The 24405-nt window shown below is 46.2% G+C and overlaps 1 protein-coding gene across 1 annotated transcript; it reads right to left on the reverse strand.

Annotated features, from left to right (window-relative positions):
• Nucleotides 1-1191: 1191 nt before the first annotated feature.
• Nucleotides 1192-17721, reverse strand: LOC129842179 (F-box only protein 32-like). The gene is made up of 9 exons (XM_055910609.1): nucleotides 17412-17721; nucleotides 15998-16113; nucleotides 15816-15865; nucleotides 15609-15701; nucleotides 10922-11015; nucleotides 9702-9886; nucleotides 7964-8146; nucleotides 5410-5553; nucleotides 1192-5171 (listed from the first exon to the last, which is right to left on the reverse strand). The coding sequence occupies exons 1-9, from the start codon at nucleotides 17522-17524 to the stop codon at nucleotides 5082-5084; spliced, it is 1068 nt and encodes a 355-aa protein (XP_055766584.1). The 5' UTR covers nucleotides 17525-17721; the 3' UTR covers nucleotides 1192-5081.
• Between the last annotated feature and the right edge of the window lie 6684 nt (nucleotides 17722-24405).

The raw sequence follows: 24405 nt of genomic DNA on the forward strand, positions 1-24405 counted from the left end.
TAGTGTTGAAGGGAAACTACAGTAGATTGTTGAAAGGCAAACTACAGTAGAGTGTTTTAGGGAAACTACAGTAGAGTGTTGAAGGGAAACTACAGTAGAGTGTTGAAGGGAAACTACAGTAGAGTGTTGAAGGGAAACTACAGTAGAGTGTTGAAGGGAAACTACAGTAGAGTGTTGAAGGGAAACTACAGTAGAGTGTTGAAGGGAAACTACAGTAGAGTGTTGAAGGGAAACTACAGTAGAGTGTTGAAGGGAAACTACAGTAGAGTGAAGGGAAACTACAGTAGTGTTGAAAGGAAACTACAGTAGAGTGTTGAAAGGAAACTACAGTAGAGTGTTGAAAGGAAACTACAGTAGAGTGTTGAAGGGAAACTACAGTAGAGTTGAAAGGAAACTACAGTAGAGTGTTGAAGGGAAACTACAGTAGAGTGTTGAAAGGAAACTACAGTAGAGTGTTGAAAGGAAACTACAGTAGAGTGTTGAAAGGAAACTACAGTAGAGTGTTGAAGGGAAACTACAGTAGAGTTGAAAGGAAACTACAGTAGAGTTGAAAGGAAACTACAGTAGAGTTGAAAGGAAACTACAGTAGAGTTGAAAGGAAACTACAGTAGAGTGTTGAAACTACAGTAGAGTGTTGAAACTACAGTAGAGTGTTGAAGGGAAACTACAGTAGTGTTGAAGGGAAACTACAGTAGAATGTTGAAGGGAAACTACAGTAGAGTGTTGAAAGGAAACTACAGTAGAGTGTTGAAAGGAAACTACAGTAGTGTTGAAAGGAAACTACAGTAGAGTGTTGAAGGGAAACTACAGTAGAGTGTTGAAAGGAAACTACAGTAGAGTGTTGAAAGGAAACTACAGTAGTGTTGAAAGGAAACTACAGTAGAGTGTTGAAGGGAAACTACAGTAGAGTGTTGAAATGTTTTGGATCATATTCTCTGTGTGAGCCTAATATAAAAAAAGGGATTTTAGATTCTGGACTGCATATAAATACCAGTACCGTATGACATGGGATGCAACTTGGGATCATCGTCATTGCCTAGTTAAATAAAATAATAAATAAACCTTGGGATGATCATCAAAGCTAGAATAAAACAGTTAAGAACATTTTCATTAGTACATTTAATTAATATTCCAATAACCTAGGACAAATGACTAAATATTCATGGAGACAGCTAAAACAAAAATCACAAGTATTTTCAGTTTGTTTATTGAACAGAAACATGGACACAGAATTACACTGCATGTATTGGACATTACTCTACTGCCTTGGCACGTATTGGACATGACTCTACTGCCTTGGCACGTATTGGACATGACTCTACTGCCTTGGCACGTATTGGACATGACTCTACTGCCTTGGCATGTATTGGACATGACGCTACTGCCTTGGCATGTATTGGACACGACGCTACTGCCTTGGCATGTATTGGACACGACGCTACTGCCTTGGCATGTATTGGACACGACTCTACTGCCTTGGCATGTATTGGACACGACTCTACTGCCTTGGCGTGTATTGGACACTACTCTACTGCCTTGGCGTGTATTGGACATTACTCTACTGCATTGGCGTGTATTGGACATTACTCTACTGCCTTGGCGTGTATTGGACATTACTCTACTGCCTTGGCGTGTATTGGACATTACTCTACTGCCTTGGCGTGTATTGGACATTACTCTACTGCCTTGGCGTGTATTGGACATTACTCTACTGCCTTGGCGTGTATTGGACATTACTCTACTGCCTTGGCGTGTATTGGACATTACTCTACTGCCTTGGCGTGTATTGGACATTACTCTACTGCCTTGGCGTGTATTGGACATTACTCTACTGCCTTGGCGTGTATTGGACATTACTCTACTGCCTTGGCAGTGTGAAAAGGGATCTAAGACTACATCCCAAATAGAATGCTAATACTTTTGACCAGGGCTCATATAGTGCACTATATAGGGGGGGGGGGGGGGTTCTATTTGGGATACAGCCGGAGTCAAGATTACCAGGTAGTTCCACCATCCTTCCTATACCCATCAACACAGGTAGTTCCATCATGCTTCCTATACCCATCAACACAGGTAGTTCCATCATGCTTCCTATACCCATCAACACAGGTTGTTCCATCATGCTTCCTATACCCATCAACACAGGTAGTTCCATCATGCTTCCTATACCCATCAACACAGGTAGTTCCATCATGCTTCCTATACCCATCAACACAGGTTGTTCCATCATGCTTCCTATACCCATCAACACAGGTAGTTCCATCATGCTTCCTATACCCATCAACACAGGTAGTTCCATCATCCTTCCTATACCCATCAACACAGGTAGTTCCATCATGCTTCCTATACCCATCAACACAGGTAGTTCCATCATGCTTCCTATACCCATCAACACAGGTTGTTCCATCATGCTTCCTATACCCATCAACACAGGTTGTTCCATCATGCTTCCTATACCCATCAACACAGGTAGTTCCATCATGCTTCCTATACCCATCAACACAGGTAGTTCCACCATCCTCCCTATACCCATCAACACAGGATATTCAATATGTCAGACACACAAATCATTTAGAAAAGGAAAAACATCTGGGTATAAAATAAAAAAGCAGCATCATGCATGAAGCCATAAATAAACATGTTTTGAATCATAAAAAAAAGTACCTCAAGCTTTTAAAATATATATTGGTTTTCAAAGCTGCTCCTTCAGTACCATGTCAGTTCTTCTTGTAAATAAATCTCCTAGATTAAAAAGTTAAACACAAGAATCTGAAAACATCCCACTTTTGTTCTTAACCAGCTGCTCTTGGGCACACCACCATATCTATTATTCAGTGTCTTTGTAATATTGTTGGTAAAGCATTGGCAGCTAGTGACGACACACAAGCAAAATACAACACATTCATACAAAAACCTTTGTAAATATCAAATATATAAAAGTGGGGAAAAAAGGGGGTGGGGGGGTTGTGTTTAGAAAATATATGCAGTCAACATTTCAAAGAATATCATACCAGTCAACTTTGGTGAAAAACACCTTAGTAAAAAAAATAACATTCTCCCAAAATGTGTCCCCCCATACCAAAGCTAAAGCCGGACTCTCTCACCTTTCCCAGATTATCAAAAAAGTCTAACGTTTCCAAAAATGTTAAACATATAAAAACGTTGAAAATGTTTTTGTCCTTGAAATTGAGCCAAACTAATTAATTACAAACTTCAAATCAGTTAATATATTCCACTACCTTTTTCTATTTGAAAATGAAAGCTATTATGTTTTAAAACTTGGGCTGTCAAAGTTAACTCGTTAATAACGCGTGACATTTGTAATTCCGTAAAAACAAAATTGGGACACCGTTAATCACGTCTCCATTTCTACATCACACGGACCCTTTTGAGCGCGCGTTTCCACACGGACCGTTTTAAGCGCAACACACAACACACTCTGTGCCTGGTCACCTCTGGCAGTCAGTGTGACCTCGGTCTCAGTAGCGCTGTCGGGCTCTTGTGGTGCACGGCGCGCACAGCTTTGAACAACAGTTAAAAGGAAAACTGACACGAAGTTCAACCATAAACACATTCCCAGGCGTTTCTTTAGACAACAGCAAGAACATAATTTGTACAAAAGTAGTTAGCTTAGTTATGCTAACGCTAGCTAGCCAACCAAACTAAATTTTTACAATGCCATGTCTGATTGCATCTTGAATCAACTAGCTAGCTCCCCACAATTATTTTAATCAAAAACAGGAAATCCATTCTATTTAGCTAACGTTACTGTTTTAGTTTTCAGGTTAAGTTCAGAAAAGTATCTCAATTCTAGTAGCAGCTTGTGACTAGTTGATGTTGAAGAACATGGATCAGTATCCCCGAAGTGAGAGGGCCAGGAGGTATGCGGTAAACAATGCTTGACTCAGGGAGGAGGACGCCCCTGCCATGCATAGTCCCATGGGATGTTGGCTATCAACAACAAGGCAACTCCTATGACTAATTGGGAATGGGACGCAAGCGTAGGATTGATCACCCTGTCGCTGGCCGCCTTTGGGGAGGGTGTATAGTGTGAAAGGCCGAAACACCCTAGGAACCAAAGGTACACTACTGACGATGCGCTCACCAGGCTCACTGTTCATGAACTCTTGGAAGTGCTTGCACAAAGGATAGTAACATCTCATCCTGTGTTCTTGGAATCCAATCCTAGTCTAGGTCTAATAGCTGTATTATATTTGACATGACCTATCTGATCGGTTGTTAATTGTATTCTGTATAAGTCGTAACATCGGACAGGTTTAAAAGCTCGTTGTCTCCATGGATACAGTTCTATTTTCCTTATAGTCAACGCTCCAATCAGAAATTGGGAGAACACTCATTTAGAATGACGGAAGCTTTCAGGACTTGAGTGTGTGTGTGGCAAATGAGGAAGTGTTAAACTTCAAGAACATTGATAAGAGGGAGTAGGCCTACTGAAACATTGGGAATGTTAACATCTATGTTAGCAGTGACTTTTGTGTTGTTTATAGTTTATATTCCATTAAAAACATTGATACAGATTAGTTTTGTCTCTTTCCCTTACAATCCAAACATAGTAAAATTTAAAAAATGTAATTAAAAAATGTAGGGCCAAATTTGACAAAATAAAAAAATTATTACTAATGCTATTAACTCTATTAATTATTTTGATCGTTTGACAGCCCCTATTTAAAACTAAACAAATTCACTTTTGCAAATTATTTCCTTTCTGGAAAAAGTTTAAACTTAGTATGCTGTTACGGTAGCCATGCCATAACTGCACTCAGGAAGAGAAGTGCATTTAATTTGAATTAGTACTCTGTTCTGCCTCTTTGATCAGTTTGTCAAGTTCACTTGTTCTCAGCTGTAGAACTCCATCTCCCAGAATCCTCAGCTCTCCCGACCAAGAATTTGATTGCATCATTTCCCCACTGCTTCCTCTCCCCAGTGTCACGGTGACCAGGAATCAAATGCACCATCACCACGATACACATACTAAAAGGGCCTGTTTGAATTCATTTGATCACACTATAAACAGTTCTTTTACTGTATGTACAAAAAGTCACTCAGGCTCTGTGTGGCTCTCAGAACTTGAAGAGGTTGATAAAGCCTTGTGGAGAAACAGGCTTACAGCAGCTCTCTGTGTTGTTGGCTGTGCACGGGTGGTTCGTATCCTGAAACCACACAGAGAGAGAGAGAATTTAGTATAGTAAATTAATTTGAAAAAAACAAACTTTGTCTAATTACTACTATGTAATAAGAAAGAGTTACTTGTATATGAATTGAGAGAGAGAGAGAGAGAGAAAGACAGAGACAGAGAGAGAGAGAGAGAAAGACAGAGACAGAGACAGAGACAGAGAGAGAGAGAAAAAGTGATGTTGGAATGAGATATTGAAGTGTTCCCAACGCTACCTTCCAGAAGAGGATGTGGCAGTGTGTGCAGAACTGCAGGGTTTCACTGTATTGCTCTCTGACAGGGTAGCAGCGACACAGCTTAAAGTACATCTTCTTCCACTCCAACTGGCCCTTGTCTGACACCATCAGACGCTTACGGATCTGCACAGAGAACACACACACACACACAACCTTGAGTCATGTTTTTACTCCATGGCCTTTTGAGTGGCAGATCAGAAGTGTTGTCCTGTTTGTAAAATGCTTGCAGCTTTTGAGATGTGCACTGAAACAATACTAGATGCATTCAGCTTGTGTTAATTGCTTCTTCACTATGTGGTGCAGAGCTGGGTTTAATGAGGCTTCATAACAGTCAAGCAGAACGGGTATCCATTTATTCCATTAGACCATGAAGATCCAAACTGTCCATGAACGCATGTGACGAGGCGTGAGGGCGTGCGGAGGTACAGTGAATTACGAAGTCATTCAGACCCCTTGATCTTTAACACATTTTGTTACTCTACAGCCTTATTCTAAAATGGATTTAAAAAAAAATAAAAAACACATTTCCTCAATCTACACACACAATGACAAAGCGAAAACAGGTTTTCAGGAGTCCTGTTTCCATTGATCATCCTTGAGATGTTTCTACAACTTGATTGGTGTCCACCTGTGGTAAATTCAATTGATTGGATATGATTTGGAAAGGCACACACCTGTCTATATAAGGTCCCGCAGTTGACAGAGCACGTCAGAGCAAAAACCAAGTCATGAGGTCGAAGGAATTGTCCGTAGAGATTCGAGACAGGATTGTGTCGAGGCACAGATCTGGGGAAGGGTACCAAAACATTTCTGCAGCATTGAAGGTCCCTAAGGACACAGTGGCCTCCTTTCTTAAACGGAAGAAGTTTGGAACCACCAAGACTCTTCCTAGAGCTGGCCGCCCGGCCAAACTGAGCAATCTGGGGAGAAGGGTCTTGGTCAGGGAGGTGACCAAGAACCAGATGGTCATTCTGAAAGAGCTCCAGAGTTCCTCTGTAGAGATGGGAGAACCTTCCAGAAGGACAACCATCTCTGCAGAAGTCCACCAATCAGGCCTTTATAGAAGAGTGGCCAGACGAAAGCCACTCAGTGAAAAGCACATAACAGCCCACTTGGAGTTTACCAAAAGGCACCTAAAGACTCTAAGACCATGAGAAACAAGATTCTCTTGTATGATGAAACCAAGATTGAAATCTTTGGCCTGAATGCCAAGCGTCACATCTGGAGGAAACCTGCCACCATCCCTACGGTGAAGCATGGTGGTGGCAGCATCATGCTGTGGGGATGGTTTTCAGCGGCAGAGACTAGTCAGGATGAACGGAGCAAAGTACAGAGAGATCCTTGATGAAAACCTGCTTCAAAGCGCTCAGGACCTCAGACTGGGGTGAAGGTTCACCTTCCAACAGGACGACAACCCTAAGCACACAGCCAAGACAACGCAGGAGTGGCTTTGGGACAAGTCTGAATGTTCTTGAGTGGCCCAGCCAAGGCTCGGACTTGAGCCAGATCGAACATCTCTGGAGAGACATGAAAATAACTGTGCAGCGACGCTCCTCATCCATCCTGACAGAGCTTGAGAGGATCGGCAGAGAAGAATGTGAGAAACTCCCCAAATACAGGTGTACCAAGGTTGTAGTGTCATACCCAAGAAGACTAGAGGCTGTAATCGCTGCCAAAGGTGCTTCAACAAAGTACTGGGTAAAGGGTCTGAATACTTATGTAAATGTAATATTTCAGTTTGTATTTTTTAATAAAATGTTTGTCATTATGGGATATTGTGTGTAGATTAAGGGGGGGGGGGGGGGGGGATGATTTAAATACATTTTAGAATAAGGCTGTATGTAACATAACAAAATGTGGAAAAAGTCAAAGGGTCTGAATACTCCAAAAGCACTGTGTGTGTGTGTGTGTGTGTGTGTGTGTGTGTGTGTGTGTGTGTGTGTGTGTGTGTGTGTGTGTGTGTGTGTGTGTGTGTGTGTGTGTGTGTGTGTGTGTGTGTGTGTGTGTGAGAGAGAGGACATATTTAACTATACTTGTGGGGATCACAAGTCCCTACAAGAATAATAAACAAACTAACATTTGACCAACTGGGGGACATTTTGTTAGTCCCAACAGGGTCAAATAATATTTCTAGGGGGTTTAGGGTCAAGGTTAGAATTAGGTTAAAGGTTAGGAGCTAGGGTTAGAGTTTCAGGGTTAAGGTTAAGGAAAATAAGATTTAAAAAAAATGGGACTGAATTGTGTGTCCCCACAAAGTTAGTTATACAAGACTGCGTGTGTGTCTGTAACGGATGTGAAATGGCTAGCTAGTTAGCGGTGGTGCGCGCTAATAGCGTTTCAAATCGGTGACGTCACTCGCTTTGAGACCTTGAAGTAGTGGTTCCCCTTGCTCTGGGGCCGCGGCTTTTGTGGGGCCGCGGCTTTTGTGGAGCGATAGGTAACGATGCTTCGTGGGTGGCTGTTCGGGGCGAGGACGACGGTCTAAAGTTATACTGTTACATCTGTGTATGTGTAAATAAATCCATGTCTGTACCTGTCGGTCAGTGAAGTGGTGCTGACAGAGCCTCTTCCACAGCAGCCTGTCCTCAGTGAGTTGTCCCAGGTCTGGAGTCACCTGTCCCAGACTGACCAGGTCCCGGCCATCTGACAGACGCTCCATGATGTTCAGCTGCAGGTTGACAGGCAGGTCTGTTAGGCTCATACCCTTAGACACAGGCTGGAGGGGGGGGGGGGGGGGACAGAGACTTACATAGGGTGGAAGACTTTTGGTTTGGCTTCCTTTCTACCTTCAGCAATAATATATTCCTTATATTCATTCTAATTAAAGGGGAAGGCATCTCTAGTCCTGGGGGTGTCAATATCAGTGATTGGCTGAATTCCAACCTACCTGCTCTCACAGGTCTAAAAGAAAGAAGGTAAATCCAGAAACGTGGAAATGCCTGCAGCATTCCAGGACCAGAGCGGCCTTCCCCCCCACTCTAATAGAGCGGCCTTCCCCCCCACTCTAATAGAGCGGCCTTCCCCCCCACTCTAATAGAGCGGCCTTCCCCCCCCACTCTAATAGAGCGGCCTTCCCCCCCCACTCTAATAGAGCGGCCTTCCCCCCCCATTCTAATAGAGCGGCCTTCCCCCCCCACTCTAATAGAGCGGCCTCCCCCCCCCCACTCTAATAGAGCGGCCTCCCCCCCACTCTAATAGAGCGGCCTTCCCCCCCCACTCTAATAGAGCGGCCTTCCCCCCCCACTCTAATAGAGCGGCCTTCCCCCCCCACTCTAATAGAGCGGCCTTCCCCCCCCACTCTAATAGAGCGGCCTTCCCCCCCCACTCTAATAGAGCGGCCTTCCCCCCCCACTCTAATAGAGCGGCCTTCCCCCCCACTCTAATAGAGCGGCCTTCCCCCCCACTCTAATAGAGCGGCCTTCCCCCCCCCACTCTAATAGAGCGGCCTTCCCCCCCCACTCTAATAGAGCGGCCTTCCCCCCCCACTCTAATAGAGCGGCCTTCCCCCCCATTCTAATAGAGCGGCCTTCCCCCCCATTCTAATATAGTGGCCTTCCCCCCCATTCTAATATAGTGGCCTTCCCCCCCCATTCTAATATAGCGGCCTTCCCCCCCATTCTAATATAGCGGCCTTCCCCCCCATTCTAATATAGCGGCCTTCCCCCCCATTCTAATATAGCGGCCTTCCCCACATTCTAATATAGTGGCCTTCCCCACATTCTAATATAGTCTTTCATTTCCTTGACAGATTCCTCTTCATCCTGTAACTAACTGTAGGATGTTCTCCATGCTAACTAGCTAACTAACTAACTAACTAACTAGCTAGCTGTGCCTGTCCTACTCACCCTGTTGATCTGAATATTGTCCAGCTGTTGTTGCCACTGCAGGATGTTCTCCATGCTAACTAGCTAGCTAACTAACTAGCTAACTAACTAGCGAACTAACTAGCGAACTAACTAGCGAACTAACTAGCTGTGCCTGTCCTACTCACCCTGTTGATCTGAATATTGTCCAGCTGTTGTTGCCACTGTAGGATGTTCTCCATGCTAACTAGCTAACTAGCTAACCAACTAGCTAACCAACTAGCTAACCAACTAGCTAACCAACTAGCTAACTAACCAGCTAACTAACTAACTAACTAGCTGTGCCTGTCCTACTCACCCTGTTGATCTGAATGTTGTCTAGCTGTTGTTGCCACTGTAGGATGTTCTCCATGCTAACTAGCTAACTAACTAACTAACTAACTAGTTAGCTGTGCCTGTCCTACTCACCCTGTTGATCTGAATATTGTCCAGCTGTTGTTGCCACTGCAGGATGTTCTCCATGCGATGGACCCAACAGTTGATGTTCCCCACCAGAACAGACTTCCCCATATCCTGCACCAGGCCACACAGAGACACGTACAGGGTCTGAAGGAGCTCCTTGATGGGACGAACATTCTGCTGGTCATCTAGGACTGTGGAGGGAGAGGACAGGAGAAACATGTTCAGCAACTCTCAGGAAGACAAAAAAACGGCAGTAGATTTCAATAGTACTTCTAAAACGTTGTATTATGAATGTGTTACTGTTAAGGACACACCGTGTCAATGCAGTGAATACACACGGTGTTCTGTGTCCCTCGGCAGTGCTATTTACACCCCCCGTTCTAGTGCTATTTACACCACCCGTTCTAGATCTACCAACGGGCTCATAGCATTACCTAAACAACCTGATCCTTTGTTTAGCTGAAGGAACATTTAGTGTAAACTAAATCAGACCACAGAGGACTGCGTATCGACTGTTATTTATTTCCACTGAGAACCATTATGTCGTGGCCATGAATCGTTACACCTCCTATCATTAAAACACACGCCGGTCAGCGAGCTGATGGTCCAATGGGTTTTGATGACATTTACATGACCTGGTCTCTTGAGCATGATAAGAGGTAGTATGGAGGTCGTAATGCCCCACAGACCTGGTCATTGAGGTTGTTGACATTAGAGGTAGTATGGAGGTCGTAATGCCCCACAGACCTGGTCATTGAGGTTGTTGACATTAGAGGTAGTATGGAGGTCGTAATGCTCCACAGACCTGGTCATTGAGGTTGTTAACATTAGAGGTAGTATGGAGGTCGTAATGCTCCACAGACCTGGTCATTGAGGTTGTTGACATTAGAGGTAGTATGGAGGTCGTAATGCCCCACAGACCTGGTCATTGAGGTTGTTAACATTAGAGGTAGTATGGAGGTCGTAATGCCCCACAGACCTGGTCATTGAGGTTGTTGACATTAGAGGTAGTATGGAGGTCGTAATGCTCCACAGACCTGGTCATTGAGGTTGTTGACACGATAAGAGGTAGTATATGCAGGTCGTAATGCCCCACAGACCTGGTCATTGAGGTTGTTGACACGATAAGAGGAAGTATGCAGGTACACAATAATAAACTAGGAAGTCATGAAGAAAATTAGAGAGGGGGGGAGACAGACGGAGTTTGAAACAGAAAGAGAGCTCACCTTTCTGCACCACTCTCTCCAGGATGTTCATGTAATTTTTCTGAGCCACTCCGCTGAGCGAGGGCAGCTGGGACTTGGCAATGAGCTCCAGCAGCTAGAGAGAGAGAGGAGAGAGGAGAGAAACAGAGAGAGAGAGAGACAGAAAACAGACATAAATATCAGCAGGTCTACTGTCAGACTCACAGACTCTCTGTTCCTCCATTACTTACTGTTTGCTATGCTTCTCTGTCTCTGCGTCACAAATAGCAAGGCCCTGGTCAAAAGCAGTGCACTACAAAGGGAATAGGGTGCCATTTGTGACTCAAGCTGTTCCTCCATGACTTACTGCTTATTATGCTTCTCTCTCTCTGTATGTTTGGAAAGACAGACGGGGCTCATTTCAAAACAACAATCTCCAGGTCTCTATCAGCAGACTGTAGGAGGTGTCTCCAGGTCTCTATCAGCAGACTGTTGGAATGGAGGAGGTGTCTCCAGGTCTAACTATCAGCAGACTGTAGGAACGGAGGAGGTGTCTCCAGGTCTCTATCAGCAGACTGTAGGAACGGAGGAGGTGTCTCCAGGTCTATCTATCAGCAGACTGTAGGAACGGAGGAGGTGTCTCCAGGTCTATCTATCAGCAGACTGTAGGAACGGAGGAGGTGTCTCCAGGTCTCTATCAGCAGACTGTAGGAACGGAGGAGGTGTCTCCAGGTCTCTAACAGCAGACTGTAGGAACGGAGGAGGTGTCTCCAGGTCTCTAACAGCAGACTGTAGGAACGGAGGAGGTGTCTCCAGGTCTCTATCAGCAGACTGTAGGAACGGAGGAGGTGTCTCCAGGTCTCTAACAGCAGACTGTAGGAACGGAGGAGGTGTCTCCAGGTCTCTATCAGCAGACTGTAGGAACGGAGGAGGTGTCTCCAGGTCTCTATCAGCAGACTGTAGGAACGGAGGAGGTGTCTCCAGGTCTCTATCAGCAGACTGTAGGAACGGAGGAGGTGTCTCCAGGTCTCTATCAGCAGACTGTAGGAACGGAGGAGGTGTCTCCAGGTCTCTATCAGCAGACTGTAGGAACGGAGGAGGTGTTTGGAAACTCTACACCTGGCTAGAACTCTCTATCCCATCACGACTCAGTGGATACACAGACACATTCTTCAAAGGGACATCTATGCATGAATCCTATAGGGACTTGAGAGCGTGTGTGTGTGTGTGTGTGTGTGTGTGTGTGTCTCCCCCTGTTTGTTTACATGCCTACAGTATCACTGTCACTTTAATGTAACCACTAGAACACTGTACACCACAGCCAGGGCAGGGTGTCTAGTCCAACACAGTGTACACCACGGCCAGGGCAGGGCGTCTAGTACAACACTGTGTACACCACGGCCAGGGCAGGGCGTCTAGTACAACACAGTGTACACCACGGCCAGGGTGGCATGTGTGGCATGCAACAACAGACACAGCTACTGACATCATGGAGAAACGGGTCCTTACAACATCTCTGGACAGGACATGTGACCATTGTCAGCAGCCCCCAACACAAGAGCCCCTTACGGAGTCACATGCTTCCCATCCCAAACTGCTTATTTATATGTTTTTGTTCTTCGCTGAGTTTTTTTTTTTGCGGTTGTTAGTGCAGAACATTTTGTCTCAAGGCAAGCCTCAGTCGGTAGCCTCAGTCTACACCCCTTCGCCAGTGATTGGTCAACAGTAGGACTTCAGTTGAAGTGATTGGTCAACAGTGGGACTTCAGTTGAAGTGATTGGTCAACAGTGGGACTTCAGTTGAAGTGATTCTTTTCCTTCAACTGAAGAACAAAATCGTTTTCATGCACATTTTTTTCCACTTGAAAAATACTGATTGTAAAATTGTGTGACTAAGATCTCCTCTGCAAAAATGAATGACAGATTGGGGGCGGATCCCGAGTGGCGCAGCGGTTTAAGCGGCGTCACTACAGACCCGGGTTCGTTCCCAGGCGGTGTCACAAACGGCCGTGATCGGGAGTCCCATAGGGCGGCGCACAATTGGCACAGCGTCGTCCGGGTTAGGGCAGGGATTGGCGGGGGAGCTTTACTTGGCTTAACGCGTTCTAGCGACTCCTTGTGGCGGGCCGGGCGCCTGCAGGCTGACTACCTGTTGTCAGTTGAACAGTGTATCCTCCGACACATTGGTGCGGCTGGCTTCCGGGTTAAGCAGGCGGGTGTTGTGAAGTGCGGTTTGGCGTGTCACGTTTCGGAGAACGCATGACTCGACCTTCGCCTCCCGAGCCCGTTGGGGAGATGCAGCGATGAGACAAGATCGTAATTAAGAAAAATAAAACAAATATATAATAATTACTGACAGATTTATTGAGTCATCTGAGATTCATTCAGACTATTTTTAGGAAGTCTATAATGGCTACAGCATCTCAAAATGGACGCCTTTTCCTCGTTTTTCCAAGCGAAGGTCTTTTATTCAGTTCGACTAGGCGCCAGCCAAACTGCAGCATGTGGAAGGCTTTACCCCCCCCCCCAAGTGTCTGAGTATGCCTCTCCTCTCCCCTCCTCCACCTCCCCCCAAGTGTCAGTGTGCCTCTCCTCTACTCCTCTCCCTGTTTCCTGATCTGTGGTAAACCTGATCTGTGTGGTAAACCTGATCTGCGCGGTAAACCTGATCTGCGCGGTAAACCTGATCTGCGCGGTAAACCTGATCTGCACGGTAAACCTGATCTGTACGGTAAACCTGATCTGTGGTAAACCTGATCTGCGGTGATCTGCGGTAAACCTGATCTGTGTGTTATACCTGATCTGCGGTAAACCTGATCTGCGGTAAACCTGATCTGCGGTAAACCTGATCTGCGGTGATCTGCGGTAAACCTGATCTGCGGTAAACCTGATCTGTGGTGATCTGCGGTAAACCTGATCTGTGGTGATCTGCGGTAAACCTGATCTGTGGTGATCTGCGGTAAACCTGATCTGTGGTGATCTGTGGTAAACCTGATCTGCGGTAAACCTGATCTGCGGTAAACCTGATCTGTGGTGATCTGCGGTAAACCTGATCTGTGGTGATCTGCGGTAAACCTGATCTGTGGTAAACCTGATCTGTGGTGATCTGCGGTAAACCTGATCTGTGGTGATCTGCGGTAAACCTGATCTGTGGTGATCTGCGGTAAACCTGATCTGTGGTGATCTGCGGTAAACCTGATCTGTGGTGATCTGTGGTAAACCTGATCTGCGGTAAACCTGATCTGTGGTGATCTGCGGGAAACCTGATCTGTGGTGATCTGCGGTAAACCTGATCTGTGGTGATCTGCGGTAAACCTGATCTGTGGTGATCTGCGGTAAACCTGATCTGTGGTGATCTGCGGTAAACCTGATCTGTGGTGATCTGCGGTAAACCTGATCTGTGGTGATCTGCGGTAAACCTGATCTGTGGTGATCTGCGGTAAACCTGATCTGCGTAACCGAGAACCTCACTAATACCATGCAGCAGCAGTAGTACACTAACCTGGACAACACATCCCAGACCAATATATATATCGGCCCCTACTACCGTTACCTAGATATTATTCTGATGATAGTCTGTACACACTGTTCAGAATAATCTAGTTCTCTTTTAAAAATCAACAGAGAGACGTGTTCAAAGCAAACCACCAAACACACACCGTATCTCTCTCTCCCTCACAGTCTCTCTCTCGCTCCTTCACAGTCCGCTGTGAGTTAAGAGAATATCTCCAAAGAGCCTCGTCTGGAGAGAAGTGATAAGGCCCAGAGAGAGAGAGAGACAGCAGAGAGACAGAAACAGAAGAGAGACAGAAACAGCAGAGAGACAGAGATGAAGCAAGGAAGAGAAGAGAGCGAGCAAGAGACCTACACACCCAGAACATAACACAACCCTTTAAACACCCCTCAGTACTGTGTCTGAGGTTAACCCTTTAACAAGGTTAAAACCCTTACTCTCTGTGGTAACACCCTTTAACGTTCAACACTACATTAGTATGAATGCACAATGTGATATTTGTCATTTTCCTAAAGTGACGCCAAAGGATAATTCACATCCTCAGATGGACAATAAAGTTATGTTCCCATCTCATAGGAATCCTCAGAAGAACAATAAAGTTATGTTCCCATCTCATAGGAATCCTCAAAAGAACAATAAAGTTATGTTCCCATCTCATAGGAATCCTCAAAAGAACAATAAAGTTATGTTCCCATCTCATAGGAATCCTCAAAAGAACAATAAAGTTATGTTCCCATATCATAGGAATCCTCAGAAGAACAATAAAGTTATGTTCCCATCTCATAGGAATCCTCAGAAGAACAATAAAGTTATGTTCCCATCTCATAGGAATCCTCAAAAGAACAATAAAGTTATGTTCCCATCTCATAGGAATCCTCAGAAGAACAATAAAGTTATGTTCCCATCTCATAGGAATCCTCAGAAGAACAATAAAGTTATGTTCCCATCTCATAGTAATCCTCAGAAGAACAATAAAGTTATGTTCCCATCTCATAGGAATCCTCAGAAGAACAATAAAGTTATGTTCCCATCTCATAGGAATCCTCAGAAGAACAATAAAGTTATGTTCCCATCTCATAGTAATCCTCAGAAGAACAATAAAGTTATGTTCCCATCTCATAGTAATCCTCAGAAGAACAATAAAGTTATGTTCCCATCTCATAGTAATCCCTTCATGATGATTTAACACAGAAGCAGCAGGGAGAAGTCAACTCACCCGCACGACATAGTTGAACCTCCTGTTGTCCTTGATGGCACTGCAGAAGTCCAGCCGGTTGAACGCTTCTCCCAGAGTGCAGTAACCATGACGCTGGGATAATTACAACGATCGGGTATTAGTGTCTGGTTCACTGCAACAAGGGGTATACCGTAACTGTTTATGTTTACAATGTTAATAAAAAAAGACAAAAGAGTCCTTCCTTACCTCTTTAGTGCTTCCTTTGTGGACGTAAATCCATTTCTCTTTGTGGAAATCTGTAGATAAGAAGGAGAGAGTGTTATTGAAGACATTCATGAAAAAGCATCACTGTGCAGAGGACCATTTCCTGTGTGCATTTCTTTATAATGTCATTGGCCAGTAATGTAATATTGTAGATTAAAATTTACAAGGAATCTTGGCGTTGTTGTTCATGAAGTCTTTCCTTCTCTTCTTCGCTGCCATGTCGTATGTGAGAGACAGCCGCAGATTCTCCTGGAAGCACTCGTCCTCTGTTTTGCAATAGCTGGAAGACAGACCATACATCCTGTTAGCAATAGCTGGAAGACAGACCGTACATCCTGTTAGCAATAGCTGGAAGACAGACCGTACATCCTGTTAGCAATAGCTGGAAGACAGACCGTACATCCTGTTAGCAATAGCGGGAAGACAGACCGTACATCCTGTTAGCAATAGCTGGAAGACAGACCGTACATCCTGTTAGCAATAGCTGGAAGACAGACCGTACATCCTGTTAGATATAGCTGGAAGACAGACCATACATCCTGTTAGCAATAGCTGGAAGACAGACCATACATCCTGTTAGCAATAGCTGGAAGACAGACCGTACATCCTGTTAGCAATAGCGGGAAGACAGATCGTACATCCTGTTAGCAATAGCGGGAAGACAGACCGTACATCCTGTTAGCAATAGCGGGAAGACAGACCGTACATCCTGTTAGCAATAGCGGGAAGACAGACCGTACATCCTGTTAGCAATAGCTGGAAGACAGACCGTACACCCCGTTAGCAATAGCTGGAAGACAGACCGTACACCCCGTTAGCAATAGCTGGAAGACAGACCGTACACCCCGGTTAGCAATAGCTGGGAGACAGAACATACACGTCTGGTGTACAAAAAGCTAAACTTATGTACTTAAAAACATTTAAAAAAAAAAGTGTTATCATTGTATGACATGTTTTTAAAAAAATGTCTCATTTGAGATGATGATACTATGGTTTTCCCAATAGGTAGGCATATAGTTGGCTTTCTATTTGCCTGGAGTCAGGATACACTGTAATTCCAACAGATGTCTACTAATCCCATCACTTGTACCGTAGTTATTTATAGCACAATGATTAACGAGTAGGAACACAGGCTCAAACACACAATAACAGCAAAAGCGGTCTCCTGCTTAGTCACAGTTTAACAGCGAGAACAAATACCGTGTTGTGAGTAACGTCACATAGGGTTCTATCACTTATCTATGTATCACTTATTTTAGAGGTAGACCGGATGTCAAATTGTAAATATGTATATTTTATATCTTTCTCTGTCCCCCTGCCGCAATCTCTCAATTCAAGGGGCTTTATTGGCATGGGGAAACGTATGTTAACATTACCAACGCAAGTGAAGTAGATAATAAACAAAAGTGTGTCTCTCTCTCTATCGCTCTCAGAGCATTAAACGGGAAAATTCCTTGGATAACTTGATGGCGCACTTCTGTTGTTCTCAGTGTCACTAGCTGGTGTCGACGCTACTCAAGTCAAACTGTATCAGGAAGCACAAACATAACAAAAATAAATTCAGTTTCCGATACTGACCTCACGTCTGAGTCATTGCTGTTTTTGTCGTCTGAAGAATAGTTTTTCCATCCCTCTTCAGTTTTAACCCAGCTCTGACCGGGGGACCGCCAATCCTGTCCAAGAAAAGGCATTGTCGACAGTTTAAATCAACAGCGCCGAAAGAAAATTACACCTCCGACTTTTATGTTGAAGAACGTTAAATGTTGTAAGATACAGGTTTGTTTTTGTCTCCCCGTCTGGTCTTCAATAACGTGTTTGATGTCTTGTCTAGTATTGTGACTGCGCAGCGGCCTTTATATTCGCCAGTGAACAATCCGGAAAGTCAACACTTGAGCTCCTCCCCCGGTTTGGAAACTGTGCAGAAACACGTGGCTTTGTTTATCTTCTTCACTATTGCAAAACGACCCAGAGAAGGAATACTGTCACCCACAATGGGTGTTTGGGGGCAAATGGCCTGTGCTGGAAGAAACAATAACCATTTTATACTGCTGAATCAGAGCTTTTTCTTTTGACCTAGACACAACACACCCTTCTTGATGACTTAGTTAAAATAATCTTATGGCAAATAAATAAATAAAAAACACAGGCCAGAACTCCTCCCTTCCCATAACTCCTCCATTCCCCTGAGTCATCCCTGGAAGTTAAAAATGAAGTCTCTTCTCAGGATTACAGGGTTACATTAGGGGGGGAAACAGGATTCTGCTAGAGTGCAGGGTTACATTAGGGGGGGGAAACAGGATTCTGCTAGAGTGCAGGGTTACATTAGGGGGGGAAACAGGATTCTGCTAGAGTGCAGGGTTACAGTAGGGGGGGAAACAGGATTCTGCTAGAGTGCAGGGTTACATTAGGGGGGGAAACAGGATTCTGCTAGAGTGCAGGGTTACATTAGGGGGGAAACAGGATTCTGCTAGAGTGCAGGGTTACATTAGGGGGGGAAACAGGATTCTGCTAGAGTGCAGGGTTACATTAGGGGGGTAAACAGGATTCTGCTAGAGTGCAGGGTTACATTAGGGGAGGAAACAGGATTCTGCTAGAGTGCAGGGTTACATTAGGGGGGGAAACAGGATTCTGCTAGAGTGCAGGGTTACATTAGGGGGAAACAGGATTCTGCTAGAGTGCAGGGTTACATTAGGGGGGAAACAGGATTCTGCTAGAGTGCAGGGTTACATTAGGGGGGAAACAGGATTCTGCTAGAGTGCAGGGTTACATTAGGGGGGAAACAGGATTCTGCTAGAGTGCAGGGTTACAGTAGGGGGGGAAACAGGATTCTGCTAGAGTGCAGGGTTACAGTAGGGGGGGGAAACAGGATTCTGCTAGAGTGCAGGGTTACATTAGGGGGGGAAACAGGATTCTGCTAGAGTGCAGGGTTACATTAGGGGGGGAAACAGGATTCTGCTAGAGTGCAGGGTTACAGTAGGGGGGGGAAACAGGATTCTGATAGAGTGCAGGGTTACAGTAGGGGGGGAAACAGGATTCTGCTAGAGTGCAGGGTTACATTAGGGGGGGAAACAGGATTCTGCTAGAGTGCAGGGTTACATTAGGGGGAAACAGGATTCTGCTAGAGTGCAGGGTTACATTAGGGGGGGGGGAAACAGGATTCTGCTAGAGTGCAGGGTTACATTAGGGGGGAAACAGGATTCTGCTAGAGTGCAGGGTTACATTAGGGGGGGGGGAACAGGATTCTGCTAGAGTGCAGGGTTACATTAGGGGGGGAAACAGGATTCTGCTAGAGTGCAAGGTTACATTAGGGGGGGGAGAAACAGGATTCTGCTAGAGTGCAGGGTTACATTAGGGGGGGAAACAGGATTCTGCTAGAGTGCAGGGTTACATTAGGGGGGGAAACAGGATTCTGCTAGAGTGCAGGGTTACATTAGGGGGGGAAACAGGATTCTGCTAGAGTGCAGGGTTACATTAGGGAGGAAACAGGATTCTGCTAGAGTGCAGGGTTACATTAGGGGGGGAAACAGGATTCTGCTAGAGTGCAGGGTTACATTAGGGGGGGAAACAGGATTCTGCTAGAGTGCAGGGTTACATTAGGGGGGAAACAGGATTCTGCTAGAGTACAGGGTTACATTAGGGGGAAACAGGATTCTGCTAGAGTGCAGGGTTACAGTAGGGGGGGGGGGAACAGGATTCTGCTAGAGTGCAGGGTTACATTAGGGGGGGGGGAAACAGGATTCTGCTAGAGTGCAGGGTTACATTAGGGGGGAAACAGGATTCTGCTAGAGTGCAGGGTTACATTAGGGGGGGGGGAAACAGGATTCTGCTAGAGTGCAGGGTTACATTAGGGGGGGGGAAACAGGATTCTGCTAGAGTGCAGGGTTACAGTAGGGGGGGGGGGAACAGGATTCTGCTAGAGTGCAGGGTTACATTAGGGGGGGGGGAAACAGGATTCTGCTAGAGTGCAGGGTTACATTAGGGGGGAAACAGGATTCTGCTAGAGTGCAGGGTTACATTAGGGGGGGGGGAAACAGGATTCTGCTAGAGTGCAGGGTTACATTAGGGGGGGGGGAAACAGGATTCTGCTAGAGTGCAGGGTTACATTAGGGGGAAACAGGATTCTGCTAGAGTGCAGGGTTACAGTAGGGGGAAACAGGATTCTGCTAGAGTGTAGGGTTACATTAGGGGGGAAACAGGATTCTGCTAGAGTGCAGGGTTACATTAGGGGGAAACAGGATTCTGCTAGAGTGCAATGTTACATTAGGGGGGAAACAGGATTCTGCTAGAGTGTAGGGTTACATTAGGGAGGAAACAGGATTCTGCTAGAGTGCAGGGTTACATTAGGGGGGAACAGGATTCTGCTAGAGTGCAGGGTTACATTAGGGGGGGAAACAGGATTCTGCTAGAGTGCAGGGTTACATTAGGGGGGGGGGGAACAGGATTCTGCTAGAGTGCAGGGTTACATTAGGGGGGGAAACAGGATTCTGCTAGAGTGCAGGGTTACATTAGGGGGGGGGGGGAACAGGATTCTGCTAGAGTGCAGGGTTACATTAGGGGGGAAACAGGATTCTGCTAGAGTGCAGGGTTACATTAGGGGGGGGAACAGGATTCTGCTAGAGTGCAGGGTTACATTAGGGGGGGAAACAGGATTCTGCTAGAGTGCAGGGTTACATTAGGGGGGAAACAGGATTCTGCTAGAGTGCAGGGTTACATTAGGGGGGGGAAACAGGATTCTGCTAGAGTGCAGGGTTACATTAGGGGGGAAACAGGATTCTGCTAGAGTGCAGGGTTACATTAGGGGGGGGGGGAACAGGATTCTGCTAGAGTGCAGGGTTACATTAAGGGGGAAACAGGATTCTGCTAGAGTGCAGGGTTACATTAGGGGGGGAAACAGGATTCTGCTAGAGTGCAGGGTTACATTAGGGGGGGGGGAAAACAGGATTCTGCTAGAGTGCAGGGTTACATTAGGGGGGGGGGAAAACAGGATTCTGCTAGAGTGCAGGGTTACATTAGGGGGGAAACAGGATTCTGCTAGAGTGCAGGGTTACATTAGGGGGGAAACAGGATTCTGCTAGAGTACAGGGTTACATTAGGGGGGAAACAGGATTCTGCTAGAGTGCAGGGTTACATTAGGGGGGGAAACAGGATTCTGCTAGAGTGCAGGGTTACATTAGGGGGGAAACAGGATTCTGCTAGAGTGCAGGGTTACATTAGGGGGGGAAACAGGATTCTGCTAGAGTACAGGGTTACATTAGGGGGGGAAACAGGATTCTGCTAGAGTGCAGGGTTACATTAGGGGGGGGGAAACAGGATTCTGCTAGAGTGCAGGGTTACATTAGGGAGGAAACAGGATTCTGCTAGAGTGCAGGGTTACATTAGGGGGGGAAACAGGATTCTGCTAGAGTGCAGGGTTACATTAGGGGGGAAACAGGATTCTGCTAGAGTGCAGGGTTACAGTAGGGGGGGGGGGAACAGGATTCTGCTAGAGTGCAGGGTTACATTAGGGGGGAAACAGGATTCTGCTAGAGTGCAGGGTTACATTAGGGGGGAAACAGGATTCTGCTAGAGTGCAGGGTTACATTAGGGGGGAAACAGGATTCTGCTAGAGTACAGGGTTACATTAGGGGGGGAAACAGGATTCTGCTAGAGTGCAGGGTTACATTAGGGGGGAAACAGGATTCTGCTAGAGTGCAGGGTTACATTAGGGGGGGAAACAGGATTCTGCTAGAGTGCAGGGTTACATTAGGGGGGAAACAGGATTCTGCTAGAGTGCAGGGTTACATTAGGGGGGAAACAGGATTCTGCTAGAGTGCAGGGTTACATTAGGGGGGAAACAGGATTCTGCTAGAGTGTAGGGTTACATTAGGGGGGGAAACAGGATTCTGCTAGAGTGCAGGGTTACATTAGGGGGGGAAACAGGATTCTGCTAGAGTGCAGGGTTACATTAGGGGGGGGGGGAAACAGGATTCTGCTAGAGTGCAGGGTTACATTAGGGGGGGAAACAGGATTCTGCTAGAGTGCAGGGTTACATTAGGGGTGAACAGGATTCTGCTAGAGTGCAGGGTTACATTAGGGGGGGAAACAGGATTCTGCTAGAGTGCAGGGTTACATTAGGGGGGAAACAGGATTCTGCTAGAGTACAGGGTTACATTAGGGGGGAAACAGGATTCTGCTAGAGTGCAGGGTTACAGTAGGGGGGGAAACAGGATTCTGCTAGAGTGCAGGGTTACATTAGGGGGGGAAACAGGATTCTGCTAGAGTGCAGGGTTACATTAGGGGGGGGAAACAGGATTCTGCTAGAGTGCAGGGTTACATTAGGGGGGGAAACAGGATTCTGCTAGAGTGCAGGGTTACAGTAGGGGGGGGGGAAACAGGATTCTGCTAGAGTGCAGGGTTACATTATGGGGGAAACAGGATTCTGCTAGAGTGCAGGGTTACATTAGGGGGGGAAACAGGATTCTGCTAGAGTGCAGGGTTACATTATGGGGGAAACAGGATTCTGCTAGAGTGCAGGGTTACAGTAGGGGGGGGGGAAACAGGATTCTGCTAGAGTGCAGGGTTACATTAGGGGGGGAAACAGGATTCTGCTAGAGTGCAGGGTTACATTAGGGGGAAACAGGATTCTGCTAGAGTGCAGGGTTACATTAGGGGGGGAAACAGGATTCTGCTAGAGTGCAGGGTTACATTAGGGGGGAAACAGGATTCTGCTAGAGTGCAGGGTTACAGTAGGGGGGAAACAGGATTCTGCTAGAGTGCAGGGTTACATTAGGGGGGGAAACAGGATTCTGCTAGAGTGCAGGGTTACATTAGGGGGGGAAACAGGATTCTGCTAGAGTGCAGGGTTACATTAGGGGGGAAACAGGATTCTGCTAGAGTGCAGGGTTACATTAGGGGGGGAAACAGGATTCTGCTAGAGTGCAGGGTTACATTAGGGGGAAACAGGATTCTGCTAGAGTACAGGGTTACATTAGGGGGGGAAACAGGATTCTGCTAGAGTGCAGGGTTACATTAGGGGGGAAACAGGATTCTGCTAGAGTACAGGGTTACATTAGGGGGGGAAACAGGATTCTGCTAGAGTGCAGGGTTACATTAGGGGGGGAAACAGGATTCTGCTAGAGTGCAGGGTTACATTAGGGGGGGAAACAGGATTCTGCTAGAGTACAGGGTTACAGTAGGGGGGGAAACATGATATATAGAGGGGAGGGAGGTGAGATGACACGCCCTCTAGGAAAACATACACAAAACTAATAATTCCACCAAATATTTAAGAATACGTCATAATTTCATGGAGTCTGTGAAGGAAGAAACCACTTGAAAAAGTCAAATGAATGTATTGTGTTGTAGGTTTTCTTGTAGCTGTGTGGACTAGTATTTTATCCTTGGGGTAAGTTTAGCCAATGGCCATGGTGTATCCAATGGTTGAGTCAATGGCAAGTTGAGCAAATTGAAGTATTTTCTTCCCAGGTATAATGCAAGGCATTATCGCTGGGATATGAGGTAACAACAGGGTCTGGACTATGTTAAAAGTGTTTAACTGGAGTCCCAGAGCCTCAGAGCCTCAGAGCAGGTGTCTCTGTAGAACAGACTGGGTAACTGTAGTCCCAGAGCCTCAGAGCAGGTGTCTCTGTAGAACAGACTGGGTAACTGTAGTCCCAGAGCAGGTGTCTCTGTAGAACAGACTGGGTAACTGGAGCCCCAGAGCAGGTGTCTCTGTAGAACAGACTGGGTAACTGGAGTCCCAGAGCAGGTGTCTCTGTAGAACAGACTGGGTAACTGGAGTCCCAGAGCAGGTGTCTCTGTAGAACAGACTGGGTAACTGGAGTCCCTGAGCCTCAGAGCAGGTGTCTCTGTAGAACAGACTGGGTAACTGTAGTCCCAGAGCAGGTGTCTCTGTAGAACAGACTGGGTAACTGTAGTCCCAGAGCAGGTGTCTCTGTAGAACAGACTGGGTAACTGGAGCCCCAGAGCAGGTGTCTCTGTAGAACAGACTGGGTAACTGGAGCCTCAGAGCAGGTGTCTCTGTAGAACAGACTGGGTAACTGAAGTCCCAGAGCAGGTGTCTCTGTAGAACAGACTGGGTAACTGGAGTCCCAGAGCAGGTGTCTCTGTAGAACAGACTGAGTAACTGGAGTCTCAGAGCCTCAGAGCAGGTGTCTCTGTAGAACAGACTGGGTAACTGGAGTCTCAGAGCAGGTGTCTCTGTAGAACAGACTGGGTAACTGGAGCCTCAGAGCAGGTGTCTCTGTAGAACAGACTGGGTAACTGGAGTCTCAGAGCCTCAGACCAGGTGTCTCTGTAGAAGAGACTGGGTAACTGGAGTCTCAGAGCAGGTGTCTCTGTAGAACAGACTGGGTAACTGGAGCCCCAGAGCAGGTGTCTCTGTAGAACAGACTGGGTAACTGGAGTCCCAGAGCAGGTGTCTCTGTAGAACAGACTGGGTAACTGGAGCCCCAGAGCAGGTGTCTCTGTAGAACAGACTGGGTAACTGGAGTCCCAGAGCAGGTGTCTCTGTAGAACAGACTGGGTAACTGGAGTCCCAGAGCAGGTGTCTCTGTAGAACAGACTGGGTAAC

This window comes from Salvelinus fontinalis, unplaced genomic scaffold (assembly GCF_029448725.1).
Source record: "Salvelinus fontinalis isolate EN_2023a unplaced genomic scaffold, ASM2944872v1 scaffold_0021, whole genome shotgun sequence".
In the NCBI taxonomy this organism is placed as follows: Eukaryota; Metazoa; Chordata; class Actinopteri; order Salmoniformes; family Salmonidae; genus Salvelinus; species Salvelinus fontinalis.